Source organism: Somniosus microcephalus, chromosome 4 (genome assembly GCF_052327205.1).
Source record: "Somniosus microcephalus isolate GS21.2 chromosome 4, FLI_Smic_1.0, whole genome shotgun sequence".
Lineage (NCBI taxonomy): Eukaryota > Metazoa > Chordata > Chondrichthyes > Squaliformes > Somniosidae > Somniosus > Somniosus microcephalus.
In genome coordinates, this window is record NC_140990.1 from 155,239,452 (window position 1) to 155,255,216 (window position 15,765).

General features: G+C 48.6%; 1 protein-coding gene across 1 annotated transcript in view; it reads left to right on the forward strand.

Annotated features, from left to right (window-relative positions):
• The window catches only part of rpe (ribulose-5-phosphate-3-epimerase), a 61,894-nt gene extending 47,878 nt beyond the window's left edge, over positions 1 to 14,016 (forward strand). The window contains exons 4-6 of the mRNA XM_085985368.1: positions 11,845 to 11,979; positions 12,344 to 12,430; positions 13,679 to 14,016. Coding sequence (XP_085841494.1) covers positions 11,845 to 11,979; positions 12,344 to 12,430; positions 13,679 to 13,801 — 345 coding nt within the window. The 3' untranslated portion in view covers positions 13,802 to 14,016. The remainder of the gene's footprint in view (positions 1 to 11,844; positions 11,980 to 12,343; positions 12,431 to 13,678) is intronic.
• The last annotated feature ends 1,749 nt before the right edge of the window (positions 14,017 to 15,765 follow it).

Below are 15,765 nucleotides of genomic sequence, written 5' to 3' on the forward strand. Positions count from 1 at the left end.
CAGTCGCTCGCTCCCTTCCCCCCCCCAGTCGCTCGCTCCCTTCCCCCCCCCCAGTCGCTCGCTCCCTTCCCCCCCCCCAGTCGCTTGCTCCCTTCCCCCCCCTCCAGTCGCTCGCTCCCTTCCCCCCCCAGTCGCTCGCTCCCTTCCCCCCCCAGTCGCTCGCTCCCTTCCCCCCCCAGTCGCTCGCTCCCTTCCCCCCCCAGTCGCTCGCTCCCTTCCCCCCCCGTCGCTCGCTCCCTTCCCCCCCCAGTCGCTCGCTCGCTCCTTCCCCCCCCAGTCGCTCGCTCCCTTCCCCCCCCCAGTCGCTCGCTCCCTTCCCCCCCCAGTCGCTCGCTCCCTTCCCCCCCCAGTCGCTCGCTCCCTTCCCCCCCCAGTCGCTCGCTCCCTTCCCCCCCCAGTCGCTCGCTCCCTTCCCCCCCAGTCGCTCGCTCCCTTCCCCCCCCAGTCGCTCGCTCCCTTCCCCCCCCAGTCGCTCGCTCCCTTCCCCCCCCAGTCGCTCGCTCCCTTCCCCCCCCCAGTCGCTCGCTCCCTTCCCCCCCCCCAGTCGCTCGCTCCCTTCCCCCCCCCAGTCGCTCGCTCCCTTCCCCCCCCCAGTCGCTCGCTCCCTTCCCCCCCCAGTCGCTCGCTCCCTTCCCCCCCAGTCGCTCGCTCCTTCCCCCCAGTCGCTCGCTCCCTTCCCCCCCCAGTCGCTCGCTCCCTTCCCCCCCCAGTCGCTCGCTCCCTTCCCCCCCCAGTCGCTCGCTCCCTTCCCCCCCCAGTCGCTCGCTCCCTTCCCCCCCCAGTCGCTCGCTCCCTTCCCCCCCAGTCGCTCGCTCCCTTCCCCCCCCAGTCGCTCGCTCCCTTCCCCCCCCAGTCGCTCGCTCCCTTCCCCCCCCAGTCGCTCGCTCCCTTCCCCCCCCAGTCGCTCGCTCCCTTCCCCCCCAGTCGCTCGCTCCCTTCCCCCCCAGTCGCTCGCTCCCTTCCCCCCCCAGTCGCTCGCTCCCTTCCCCCCCCAGTCGCTCGCTCCCTTCCCCCCCCAGTCGCTCGCTCCCTTCCCCCCCCAGTCGCTCGCTCCCTTCCCCCCCCCAGTCGCTCGCTCCCTTCCCCCCCCCAGTCGCTCGCTCCCTTCCCCCCCCAGTCGCTCGCTCCCTTCCCCCCCCCAGTCGCTCGCTCCCTTCCCCCCCCCAGTCGCTCGCTCCCTTCCCCCCCCAGTCGCTCGCTCCCTTCCCCCCCCCAGTCGCTCGCTCCCTTCCCCCCCCCAGTCGCTCGCTCCCTTCCCCCCCCCAGTCGCTCGCTCCCTTCCCCCCCCCAGTCGCTCGCTCCCTTCCCCCCCCCAGTCGCTCGCTCCCTTCCCCCCCCCAGTCGCTCGCTCCCTTCCCCCCCCCAGTCGCTCGCTCCCTTCCCCCCCCCAGTCGCTCGCTCCCTTCCCCCCCCAGTCGCTCGCTCCCTCCCCCCCCCAGTCGCTCGCTCCCTTCCCCCCCCAGTCGCTCGCTCCCTTCCCCCCCCCAGTCGCTCGCTCCCTTCCCCCCCCAGTCGCTCGCTCCCTTCCCCCCCCAGTCGCTCGCTCCCTTCCCCCAGTCGCTCGCTCCCTTCCCCCCCCCAGTCGCTCGCTCCCTTCCCCCCCCCAGTCGCTCGCTCCCTTCCCCCCCCCCAGTCGCTCGCTCCCTTCCCCCCCCCAGTCGCTCGCTCCCTTCCCCCCCCAGTCGCTCGCTCCCTTCCCCCCCCCCAGTCGCTCGCTCCCTTCCCCCCCCCCCCAGTCGCTCGCTCCCTTCCCCCCCCCCAGTCGCTCGCTCCCTTCCCCCCCCAGTCGCTCGCTCCCTTCCCCCCCCCAGTCGCTCGCTCCCTTCCCCCCCCCAGTCGCTCGCTCCCTCCCCCCCAGTCGCTCGCTCCTCCCCCCCCAGTCGCTCGCTCCCTTCCCCCCCCAGTCGCTCGCTCCCTTCCCCCCCCAGTCGCTCGCTCCCTTCCCCCCCCCAGTCGCTCGCTCCCTTCCCCCCCCCAGTCGCTCGCTCCCTTCCCCCCCCCCAGTCGCTCGCTCCCTTCCCCCCCCCAGTCGCTCGCTCCCTTCCCCCCCCAGTCGCTCGCTCCCTTCCCCCCCCCAGTCGCTCGCTCCCTTCCCCCCCCAGTCGCTCGCATCCCTTCCCCCCCCAGTCGCTCGCTCCCTTCCCCCCCCAGTCGCTCGCTCCCTTCCCCCCCCAGTCGCTCGCTCCCTTCCCCCCCCAGTCGCTCGCTCCCTTCCCCCCCCAGTCGCTCGCTCCCTTCCCCCCCCAGTCGCTCGCTCCCTTCCCCCCCCAGTCGCTCGCTCCCTTCCCCCCCCAGTCGCTCGCTCCCTTCCCCCCCCAGTCGCTCGCTCCCTTCCCCCCCCAGTCGCTCGCTCCCTTCCCCCCCCAGTCGCTCGCTCCCTTCCCCCCCCAGTCGCTCGCTCCCTTCCCCCCCCAGTCGCTCGCTCCCTTCCCCCCCCAGTCGCTCGCTCCCTTCCCCCCCCAGTCGCTCGCTCCCTTCCCCCCCAGTCGCTCGCTCCCTTCCCCCCCCAGTCGCTCGCTCCCTTCCCCCCCCAGTCGCTCGCTCCCTTCCCCCCCCAGTCGCTCGCTCCCTTCCCCCCCCAGTCGCTCGCTCCCTTCCCCCCCCAGTCGCTCGCTCCCTTCCCCCCCCAGTCGCTCGCTCCCTTCCCCCCCCAGTCGCTCGCTCCCTTCCCCCCCCCCGTCGCTCGCTCCCTTCCCCCCCCCGTCGCTCGCTCCCTTCCCCCCCCCAGTCGCTCGCTCCCTTCCCCCCCCCAGTCGCTCGCTCCCTTCCCCCCCCCAGTCGCTCGCTCCCTTCCCCCCCCCCAGTCGCTCGCTCCCTTCCCCCCCCCCAGTCGCTCGCTCCCTTCCCCCCCCCCAGTCGCTCGCTCCCTTCCCCCCCCCAGTCGCTCGCTCCCTTCCCCCCCCCCCAGTCGCTCGCTCCCTTCCCCCCCCCCCAGTCGCTCGCTCCCTTCCCCCCCCCCCCCAGTCGCTCGCTCCCTTCCCCCTCCCCGCCCCCCCCCCCCCCAGTCGCTCGCGCTCTCTCTCTCTTCCAACAACAACATGCCCTCGAAAAAGCCTCGGCACCGCCGGGCACTTCAGCTAGTAGTTATATAAAAAGAAAAAGGATGGCTAACGTAAATGTTGGCCCCTTAGAGGATGAGACCGGGAAATTAATGGTGGGAAATATGGAGATGGCAAAAACACTGAATATTTTGTATCAGTCTTTACAGTAGAGGACACTAAGAATATCCCAACACTGGACAAACAGGGGGCTATAGGGGGGGAGGAGCTAAACACGATCAAAATCACTAAGGAAGTGGTACTCGGTAAAATAATGGGATTCAAGGCGGATAAATCACCTGGACCTGATGGCTTACATCCTAGGGTCTTGAGGGAAGTGGCGGTAGGGATTGTGGATGCATTAGTAATCATTTTCCAAAACTCCCTGGACTCAGCAAAGGCCCCGGCAGACTGGAAAACTGCTAATGTAACACCCATATTTAAAAAGGGCAGTAGACAGAAGGCTGGAAACTATAGACCGGTTAGCCTAACATCTGTGGTAGGTAAAATTTTGGAGTCCATTATTAAGGAGACAGTAACAGGACATTTGGATAATCATAATTTAATAGGACAAAGTCAGCATGGTTTTATGAAGGGGAAGTCATGTTTGACAAATTTGCTGGAGTTCTTTGAGGAAGTAACATATAGGATGGATAAAGGGGAACCAGTGGACGTAGTGTATTTAGACTTCCAAAAGGCATTTGACAAGGTGCCACACAAAAGATTATTGTTTAAGATAAAAAATCACGGGATGGGGGTAATATTCTGGCATGGATAGAGGATAGAGAGTTGGGATAAATGGTTCATTCTCAGACTGGCAATCAGTAACTAGTGCTGGGTCCCCAACTCTTTACAATCTATATTAACGATTTGGAGGAGGGGACCGAGTGTAACATATCAAAGTTTGCAGATGATACTAAGATGGGAGGGAAAGTAGTGAGTGAGGAGGACATAAAAAACCTGCAAGGGGACATAGACAGTGGGCAGAGATTTGGCAGATGGAATACAATACTGGAAAGTGTGAGGTTATGCACTTTGGCAGGAAAAATCATAGAGCAAGTTATTATCTTAATGGCAAGAAACTGGAAAGTACTGAGGTACAAAGGGATCTGGGGGTCCTGGTGCACGAAACTCAAAAGGTTAGTATGCAGGTGCAGCAAGTGATTAAGAAGGCCAATGGAATGTTGGCTTTCATTGCTAGGGGGATAGAATATAAAAATAGGGAGGTATTGCTTCAGTTGTACAAGGTATTGGTGAGACCGCACCTGGAATACTGCGTACAGTTTTGGTGTCCATACTTAAGAAAAGACATACTTGCTCTCGAGTCAGTACAAAGAAGGTTCACTCGGTTAATCCCAGGGATGAGGGGATGGACATATGAGGAGAGGTTGAGTAGATTGGGACTCTACTGATTGGAGTTCAGAAGAATGAGAGGCGATCTTATTGAAACATATAAGATTGTGAAGGGGTTGGATCGGGTGGATGCGGGATGTTCCCGATGATGGGTGAAACTAGAACTAGGGGGCATAGTCTTAGAATAAGGGGCTGCTCTTTCAAAACTGAGATGAGGAGGAACTACTTCACTCAGAGGGTGGTAGGTCCGTGGAATATGCTGCCCCAAAAAGCTGTAGAAGCTACATCATTACATAAATTTAAAACAGAAATAGACAGTTTCCTAGAAGTAAAGGGTTATGGGGAACGGGCAGGAATTTGGACATGAGTCATGGTTCGGATCGGTCATGGCCCTGTGGGTAGCGGAGCGGGCCCAGGGGCCGTGTAGCCTGATCCTGCTCCTATTTTGTGTGTCTACAGGAGATGGTTCTGTGATAGTAGATTGGCGGTTAGGATCAGATCCGCCATGATCTTATTGAATGGCGGAGCAGGCTCGAGGGGCCGATTGGCCTGCTCCTGCTCCTATTTCTTATGTACACTGGAGAGAGAGAGAGAGAGACTGGAGGGAGGGGGGGGGGGGTGAGCGAGAGACTGGAGGCGGGGGGGAGCGAGGGACTGGAGGCGGGGGGGAGCGAGAGAGAGTGAAAGAGGGAGGGGTGAGGGTCCTGGCACATGCATGTCGTCCGTTCCCGAGGACTGAGCGGCGGCCGCACTTTGGATCAACACAGCTGGAGACGCCATACATGTACAATGACCACTGAAAGGAGGCTAAAGCAAACAATTTTTAGGTCCCCGGTAAAACAAAAATGAGGGGGGGAAATGTAAAAATTCGGAAAATTGTTTAAAGCTGGAAAAAGTGCTGAATGTCCCATGGTAAGTTCCAGTTGCATTTTGCCCGGTGTTGTCTCCTTTTTGAAAGAGTCTATCGGGGTTATTTAAATCATGTTATATGAGAGGGGAAAAAGTTTGTGCCCCTGTTTGTACCTCAGAGTCTGTGAGAGATGGAGAGAACGTCAGCAGAAAAAGAGGAAACAACTTCTCCAAAACTGAACCCAACTCATTGCCAAGGCTGGGGTTACCTCCCTCACCTCTTTTTTCCGATACATTAATGACTATCGGTGCCATTTCCTGCTCTCGCCCTGAACTAGACAATTTCATTCACTTTGCCTCCAATTTCCACCCTTCCCTCACCTTCACATGGTCCATCTCTGACTCTTCCCTTCCCTTCCTCGACTTCTCCGTCTCCATATCTGGGGATAGGTTATTGACCAATATTCACTACAAGCCCACTGCTACCTGGACTGCACTTCCACCCTGCCTCCTGTAAGGACTCTATTCCATTCTCCCAGTTTCTCCGTCTCCGCCGCATCTGCTCCGACGATGCCACCTTCCACACCGGTGCTTCCGACATGTCTTCCTTTTTCCTCAACCGAGGATTCCTCTCTACCGTGGTTGACAAGGCCCTCGACCGTGTCCGTTCTATCTCCCGCCCTCACCCCTGCCCCTCCCTCCTGGAACCACGATAGGGTTCCCCTTGTCCTCACCTTTCACCCCACCAGCCTCCACATTCAACGGATCATCCTCCGCCATTTCCGCCACCTCCAAAGTGATCCCACCACCAAACGCATCTTCCCCTCCCCTTTCAGCATTCTGTAGGGACCGCTCCCTCCGAGACACCCTAGTCCACTCCTCTATCACCCCGAGCACCCCTTCCCCTTCGCCTGGCACCTTCCCGTGCAAGCGCAGGAGATGTAACACCTGCCCTTATACCTCCCCCCTTCCCACTGTCCAGGGCTCCAAACACCCCTTCCAGGTGAAACAGCGATTTACTTGTACTTCTTGCAATCTAGTATACTGTATTCGCTGCTCACGATGTGGTCTCCTCTGCATTGGGGAGACCAAACGCAGATTGGGTGACCGCTTTGCGGAACACCTCCGTTCAGTCCGTAAGGGTGACCCTGAGCTTCCGGTCGCCTGTCATTTTAATTCACCGCCCCATTCCCACTCAGACCTCACTGTCCTTGGCCTCTTGCATTGTTCCACGGAAGCTCAACATAAAGTCGAGGAACAGCACGTCATCTTCCGATTAGGCACTTTACAGCCTTCCGGACTCGATATCGAGTTCAACAATTTCAGATCATAACCTCGGCCCCTATTACATTTTTACTTATTTTTTATCCACACCTTTGTTTTGGTTTCCCCCCCTGCCCTTTTTTTTTCTCTCTCCCACATGGCAGCTGTCTCCCATTCTGCCAGAACATTTCACACCTAATCTGGAGCTGTCTTTTGTCTCCACTAGTCCTATCACCATCTCGTCTCGTTTTGAATACCTCTTAATATCTCTTCTCTTTTGTTCTCTCCCAGCCCGGCCTCTTAATCTATTTCATTCCCTGTGCCTCTTTAGTCTTGATAAAGGGTTTTGACCCGAAACGTTGACTCTAATTTTTCTCCACGGATGTTGCCTGGCCTGCTGAGTTTTTCCAGCATTTTCTGTTGTTATTTCGGATTTCCAGCATCTGCAGTATTTTGCTATCGTACTGGGGTTAGATAACCTCACCGCCTCCTTAGGAAGTTTAACCGCTTTATTCACTTTCTTATTTGAGCTCCATATGAATTAGAGTTTTTTTGTTGTATGTTTAATTACAGCATTCAAGAGGGAAAGAGCAACAACTTCTGTCAAAGCTGCAACGAGACTTGAAAGAATTTAAAGATTTTTAACGAACTTTTCACAAAAAATGAGTGTTAAAAACACTTTTTTCCCCCTAAGTTTCGAATATGATTTTGGAAGAAACAGAAACAAAAATCAATTTTCCTTTCATCTAAACAAATTTCAAACAGGTCTTGCAGTCCAAACACTTTTAAAGAGGCTCTGAAATGCTTAAAATGTTTTAAAATTTATATTTCTCAATACAGGAAACTTTGTGCTATCCGGAGGTGAGCTATCCGGCAATCTAGAGCCACCGGCAAAAATCAGCAGCCGTTTTTTATTCTTTTTGTTTGTTTTTTTTGCTTTGTTTGAACAGCCAAGCTGTGCAAGGTCTGTAGCTATAGCAACAGCTTCAGCTACAGAGCTTTAGGGCCACACCCAAGTGTTTAGAAGCTGTTGCAAAGCAACAGTGTTTGTTGTTAAATACGGAGATAAGAATCTCCGTATCAACATTAACTCTGGAGAGTACGGCAGTTTTGAGGCAATGGCAGCAGCTCGGTCCCGATAGCACAAAGTTTCCTGTATTTGATTTTGAATGATTGCGTGAAATGAGTAGCTTTACACAGACATGCAACCATGCTGTTGAGGAGGGGGGAGGACTTGTAGGAGTTACATATTACTTTTATTGACTTTAAAAAATATATCATTAAGACGTTTAGGAAGAGAGCCAAAAAAGGGGAAGAACACAAACCATTTTATTTTGTCTGTCATTCTATAGTCCTAACAAGTCCCAGGAATAATGTAAATATAGATTTCCGCTTAAACATTTAGTGGAGTGTTAATAGACACACGTGTTATGTAATGATGTATAAAAATCGCAGGAAGCTACTTTAGAAGAAACTCTTTATTTATTGAGAAAGACACAAAATACTTGATTAAACTGATAAAATGTACAATTTTGATTTGGTATAAATGTTTGAAATAGGAGATTAAAAATTGAGAGTACCAATGAAGTTTGTTTCCCGTTAATTAATTGCGAAGTACCTAAAATAATTCAACACCTTTTGTAATAAGAACAGGGATTCATATCGTGGAGAATGTTTGAGAAAAACATTAGAAGCGAAATTCGTAAATTAACATCTTTACGCCACCATATCTGTAAACATTTCCAAGTCAGTCTGACTGGTTCTCCTGTCCAGGGAGAAAGATGAACATTTATTTCTGTTAAATCATAGCTTTTCCTGCTTTGTTTTTAATTCGGTGACGCAAATTGTGTATGTGTTTTTCTGCACTTGTGAATAAGTGCTGCATTTCTGACATGTTACATGGGGGTGTGCTGGTTCAAGAAGACGATGTTTATTAATGGAAGTGATTTGAAGTTGGAAATACGGATACCCATTTTGTTCAATTCTTTTTAATACTGTGAACTAAAGAACTACAGCACTTTATATTTGTTGGTTGTCTGGTTGCATTGTGAATAATATTCTAATCACTTATGTGGATGTCCAGCATGTCAGCGCCATAGGAAAACCGCTGCTCCTGCTGCTTGTGCAGCCATTGTTATAGTGACTAATACGTTGAAAATGTTAAAATTAATACTAATTGCACAAATAGATATGCCTCTTTCAGCTCATCTTGGGCTTTTGGATTGTTTGTTGATGCATAACCGTGTGACTGAGTGACGTTTCTGAAGTGTTAATGCATTATTATGCAGTTCTTTTATATCCCAGTCATTTCTGACCAGTAAGTTTTTATTAAATAGAGTTTGTACATGACGAACTAATTAATTAGCTTTTAATTAATTCTACCATAAACAAACTTGCAGAATGGGCATGTAAATGACAAATGAATTTCAATATAGATAAGTGTGAGATGGTTTTTTTATTAGGAGGAATAAGGAGGTGACCTACTTGGAAAATAAGAGTCTAAATGGGGTAGAGGTGCAAAGGGATCTAGGGGTATAGATTCACAAATCATTAAAAGTAGGAACACAGGTTAAAAAAGCCATAAAAGTGCAAATAAAGCACTGGGGCGCATACCTAGAGGAATAGAATTCAAAAGCAGAGAAGTTATGTTGGACCTGTATCGAACCTTGTCTGATTGTCTCATGATTTGAGACGGTGGGGTGGCAATATGGCATTACTGTGTATATACTTTTAAATGGTTGCTGTTGCTGTCGTCGTTGTCAAATTTGTCGTCGTCAAATTTGTTGTCGTCAAATTTTCCCACAATTTATACTAACGATTTAGACTTTGGAATCTAAAGTTGCGGACAACACCAAATTTGGGGGGCTGGATAGTCAATACTGAGGAGGACTGCAACAAATTACAAGAAGACGTTAATAAACTTGCAGAATGGGCATATAAATGGCAAATTAATTAAAATACAGTGAGGTATTACATGTTGGTAAGAAAAATAAGGAGGTCACATATTACTTGGAAAATAAGAATCTGGGGTAGAGGAGCAAAGGGGATCTCGGCGTACAAATACACAAATCACTGAAAATAGCGACACAGGTTAACAAGGCCATTTAAAAAAAGCAAACCAAGCAGTAGGGTTTATTTCTAGAGGGATTGAATTGAAAAGTAGAGAAGTTATGCTAAACTTGTATTGAACATTGGTTAGACCACACTTCAAGTACTGCGTACAATTCTCGTCGCCATATTATAAATAGAGGCACTGGGGAGGGTGAAAAAAAGATTTACAAGGATTATACCAGAAATGCGAGGGTATACATATCAGGAAAGGATGAACAGGCTGGGTCTCTTTTCTCTTGAAAAAAGGCTGAGGGGTGACCTAATAGAGGTCTTTAAAATTATGAAAGGTTTTGATAGAGTGGATACAGAATGTTTCCACTTGTGGGGAAGAGCAAAACTGGAGGCCATCAATATAAGATAGTCACCAAGAAATCAAATAGGAAATTCAGAAGAAACTTCTTTACCCAGAGAGTAGTAAGAATGTGGAACTCGCTACCACAGGGAGTGGTGAAGCGAATAGTATAGATGCATTTAAGGGGAGACTAGATAAGCATATGAGGGAGAAGGGAATAGAGGGTTATGCTGATAGAGTTAGATGAGGAAAGACTGGAGGAGGCTCGAGTGGAGCATAAACGCTGGCATGGACTGGTTGGGCCAAATGGCCTGTTTCTGAGCTGTATATCATATCCTATGTAGACCTAGACTTGGGTGTAGGCAGCAGCATTATAAAGTTTGCAGACGATACAAAACTTGGCAAAGTAGTAGATCATGATGAGGATAGTTATAGTCTTCAGCATGACAGACAGGATGGTGAAATGGCCAGAAGCATGGCCGATGGAGTTCAATACGGAGAAGTGTGAAGTGATGCACTTTGGGAGGACTAATATGGAAAGACAGTATACTGTAAATGGCACGATTTTGAAAAGTGTAGATGAGCAGAGAGACCTTGGTGTCCCATATACACAAATCCTTAAAGGTGGCAGGGCAACTTGATAAGGTGGTTAATAAAGCATGTGGGTTACTTGGGTTTATAAACAGAGGAATAGAATATAAAAGCAAAGAGATCATGCTAGAACTTTATAAATCACCTGGTTAGGCCTCATCTAGAGTGTTGTGGACAATTCTGGGCACCACACTTCAGGAAAAGTGTAAAGGCCTTGGAGGGTACAGAGGCAGTTTACCAGGATGTTACCAGGGATGAGGGACTTCAGTTATGGGATGACAAGAGGTTGGAAAAGTTATGACTCTTCTCCTTGGAACAGAGAAGGTTAAGAGGTGACCTAATGGAGGTTTTCAAGATGGAGAGGTTTTGATCGAGGAGAGAGAGAAAAACTATTCCCTCTGGATAGTGGGTCAATAACTAGAGGTCACAGATTCAAAATCATTGGCAAAAGATCTAGAGAGATGAGAATTTTTTCCAAGAGTTGTTGGGATCTGGAACGCTCGACCTGAAAAGGTGGAGGAAGCTGATTCCATAATTTTAAAAGGGAATTGGACGGGTACTGGAGGATGAGGAACTTACAGGGTTACGGACAAAAAGCGGGGGTGTGGGACTAAGCACGACTGATCTTTCAATGAGCCAGCACAGGCACGACGGGCCGAATGGCCTCCTTCTGTGCTGGAAGTTTCTATGTAATTCTAGGTTAGATATTGGCCTTTCACTTCTGGGACATGGAGCTGCACCTTGATGGGTGAAAAGTCTTAGCTAGTTGTAAAGATCCAATGTGAAATGAATTTTGCTGATCTCAGGCCATTTTCTAGTGGACATGAGCCTGCAAACTGCCTCTAGTTTGGTACTAAGCTTTATTCTACATTTAACTGCTGTACCTGACCTGGGAGTGGCTGAAGATGGTGCTGGATGCCTTAAAGGAGAAAGCCTTCCATTGGCTTGTATTAACTGTGTACTTCACTTTGAGCAGAAAAAATGGTTTATATAAAAACATATTTGGAATTTATTTAAACCCAAATGAAACAGAATTTTGGACAGTTTTATACAGTCAAATGTTTCCTGTCCCCCAGGAACTGTTTTGAAAATGCCCAAATTTAGACCCTATATCTGTCAGAGGAAACCCATCCTATCAGTGTGGGTGGTGTCGCTGTCAGCTCCCAACAGTGAAAGGGCTTGTTCTAACTCTGTGTGCTTCCTAGTTCTACAAGCTTTCCTTTACTTGACTGCTGAATGGACACATTAATAGCTGAGTGAGGTTTCAAAACCTGATGTAAAGGGCAGAGATCTGCATCATGTGACAATCATACTGGTAATGTAGTACATTGTATTCTTCCTCTTCAGGTGGGGCTGGCAATTAAACCAGGAACAACTGTAGAAGACTTGGCTCCATGGGCAAATCAGATCGACATGGCCCTCGTGATGACTGTCGAGCCTGGGTTTGGAGGTCAGAAATTCATGGGTGATATGATGTCAAAGGTAAAACTTCCATTTTGATATGCTTTTTAAACTATTTTTGTATTTTGTGGCCTGCTGCACTGTTTGATCAATGAAGAAATTGGTTTAATGTGCAAAGCAGTGATAAGATAGCTCTTCCTGGGACAGGTTTGTTCTACTGTATTGGGTGCAGCAGCACAGTTCTGCTTAAATTAATCAATTGCAGTGTAATTCTTTGCATTCTTTTCTATCCCCATGCAGGTGTAGAATATCTTGGTATACCAGTTACAGGTCTGTTTCCATTTAACTGTGGGACACCTTGGCTGGAATGTTTCCCCCCCCTATTGATTGTCAATTTGTGGAAGAGTTTTGAAACAGAAAGCAACTTGATTAACTTTTGTTTTAGGTCCACTGGTTGAGGACACAGTTTCCTTCTCTGGATATTGAAGTTGATGGAGGTGTGGGACTGGACACTATTCATAAATGTGCAGAGGTATTTCACCCTAACACAAATGAAATCTAGCACAGAATCTGTGTATAATTGCTTCAACAGGATCAAATTCCTTTGTCCCCCTTTTTACAAGCCCACTGGCCATCTGTGACATTTTCTCAATGCCATCCTTCACCTAGAACACAGGCTGAGTATCTGGACATGGATGTAGCACCAGATTGGCTCCCTTGTTTTCTTGTCCTCTCCTGAAGGTGCTAACCTTGCTGGTATATAGTTCTATGGGTGTCGGCAGCTGTCTGATGCCTCGCTCTTTAAATCTTAATGTGTGAGCCTAGAAGGTGAATGTCAGCAGGCTATGAGGGGAACCAGATAATACTGCTCCTGTCTGCATCCAACATACACAGATGCATTTTACCGCAGTGAATCACTGGGTAGTAATTGGGAGCAGGGTGATTGTTCTCCCTAGCCCAGGAGCACTCTGCCATTTGTAGTACCTGAACTGCTGCCCTGGCTAGATCAGCTAACACTGCACAGAGCAAGAATTGACTCTGGAAGCTTCTAGTCTGCATGGCTCTCTGCTCGCTCATGAAGAGCCTTTCCACACTGCAACGTCAGGGGAGCTTTGCTTTGACGTGCACCTTTTACGCTCTCTAGTTCTGTACAAAATCTTTACACTTTCAATTCAAGACATGCTGGTTTTATTTAAAACACAAAATTGGATACTTTCAGGATGGTTGAGAAGTTAAACCGAGAGACTCTGCCCTCAGCTGGCTGTAAAAGGTTCCATAGCACTATTCAGCGAAGGGCAGGGAGTTCTTCCAGTCCAGTGACCAAGATTTATCCCTCAACCAGCATAACTAAAACAGATTGTGTTGTGTATCTCATTGCTGTTTGTGGGAGCTTGCTGTGCACAAATCGGCTGCCAAATTTCCTTCATTACAACAGTGACTACACTTCAAAGGTACTTTGTGGAGTGTTTTGGGACATCCTTCCTTCCCTTTTATTTTCTTTTAACAATTATACACTTGCATTTTAATAAGACACAGCTTGAAGTTACTTAAGTTACACACCCATACCTGACGGGAGGTACAAGTCCTTCAGTGCTCATTTCTAAAGTACAGTACCTTCATATATTGATTATAAAGACATATTATAATCTAGGGATATTTGGTGTCACGGTGATTTTTACTGGTGTTCAACAAACGGCAGAATGCAGATTTATCAACAGGAAGTGTAGAGCTTCACAAACATTGACTTTGTTGTGTGATATTAAACCTGAAATTCTTTCAGGCTGGAGCAAACATGATCGTGTCTGGCAGCGCAGTCATGAAGAGTGATGATCCGAGATCTGTGATGAACCTGCTCCGAAATGTTTGTGTGGAAGCTATTCAGAAGCGCTGTCTGGACAGGTGAAATGTTAATGATGCAACTCTAGGTTTACTCTCGACAACTCTGCTGCTGCTGGGTATTAAACTAATATCGTTTTTGCAACAAACAAACAGTGTGGAAGTTCAGATCATTGTTGGCACGGTACTCTGCAAATATTTAATAACATCACTTTCTGTGGCTGAAACTCTCATCTTTCAGTGCCTTTTCTGGTTTGAATAAAGATGTATCTCTGGCACATATTACAATGTGGAAGTATTTGTGTGAAGTATATTAACTAATGTTGTTCATTAAGCTCCAGTAAGTTTATATAAGAACATAATAGGAGCTGGAGTAGACCATTTGGCCCTTCGAGCCATTCAACAAGATCATGGCTGATCTTACACCTCAACTCCACCTTCCTGCACTAATCCCATATCCCTTAGTTCCCAAAAATTAAACAATCTCTGTCTTGAATATACTCAACGACTGAGTATCTACAGCTCTCTGGGCTAGATAATTACAAAGATTCACGACCCTTTGAGTGAAGAAATTTCTCCTCATCTCAGTCCTAAATGGCCGACCCCTTATTGTGAGACTGTGGCCCCCATGTTCTAGATTCCCCAGCCAGGGAAACATTTTCTCTGCATTAACCCTATCAAGCCCCTTAAGAATTTTATATGTTTCAATGAGATCACCTCTCATTCTTCTGAACTCTAGGGAATATAGGCCTAGTCTACTCAATCTCTCCTCATAGGACAATCACCTCGTCCCAGGAACCAGTCTATTGCCTAATCATATGATTTTTTAAGTGCCCTGTTACCACGTCCCTAATAATAGATTCTAGCATTTTGCCTACTACTGATGTCAGGCTAATTGGCCTATAGTTCCCCGTTTTTTCTCTTACTCCTTTCTTAAATAGCGGGGTTATGTTTCTACCTTCCAAACCTTGGGGACTGTTCCAGAATCTAGGGAATTCTGGAAGATTAATATAACAATTAATACCAATGCATCCACTATCTCTGCAGTTACCTCTTTTTTAAAACCCTAGGATGCAAGTCGTCGGGTCCAGGGGATTTGTCACCACTTAGTCCCATTAATTTCTCTAGTACTATGTCTTTACTTAGACTGATTTCTTTACATTCCTCATTCTCTCTAGACCCTTGGTTCCCCATTATTTCCAGAATGTTTTTTGTGCCTTCCTTTGATCTAATACTATCTTTAACTTCTCTTGTTAGCCACGGTTGAACTGCTTTACCTGTAGGATTCTTGTGCCTTAAAAGAATGTATATTTGTTGTAAATTATTAATTCTTTAAAAACTTAACCATTGCTTGTCTACCAGCATACCTTTTAATGTAGTTTCCCAATCTACTTTAGCCAACTCACCCCCTCATTCCTACGTAGTTTGCTTTGTTTAGATTGAAGACCCTAGTTTTGGATTTAACTATGGGTTTGTGCTAGGAACTGGGGTAGGTATTTTTCCTTTTTATATCTCAACTAAAAAGTTAGGTGTTGCGGCCCCAGCACCACCTCACTTAATCTTTCATCACTTTTGTAAAGAACTGATCAAACTCTCCTTAAGTGAGGCAGTTTTCCAGCAAGGTAGAACTTTCACCAATACTTCCCTGCTCAAGGCATTAGCTCCTCACTGGGCCACAGGCGTTCTGGTATTTGCCAAAGTCACCAGTCATGTGTGAGGCTAGGTGATGAGCGTTGATATCACAGCACCCATTCCCGTTATCCTTAACCCATGAATTCTGTAGTGCCCCAGCTGTGATCAGTTCACTGGGCACAAAGCAGGAATCAAATGTGGAACCTTTGTATAGCACAAATGTTAGGTATGAAGTTATTATTGGTGACATCTGCGTTTTATTAGGGATACAAATTCAATGTAACACAAATATTTTGAGTGCCATATTTTAAATACTGATAATGGAGTGCTAACTTTAACTGGAACTACTCCCAACACATCTAGAGATGTGAGATTGGTTCCCCAGGGTTAATGCAGTAC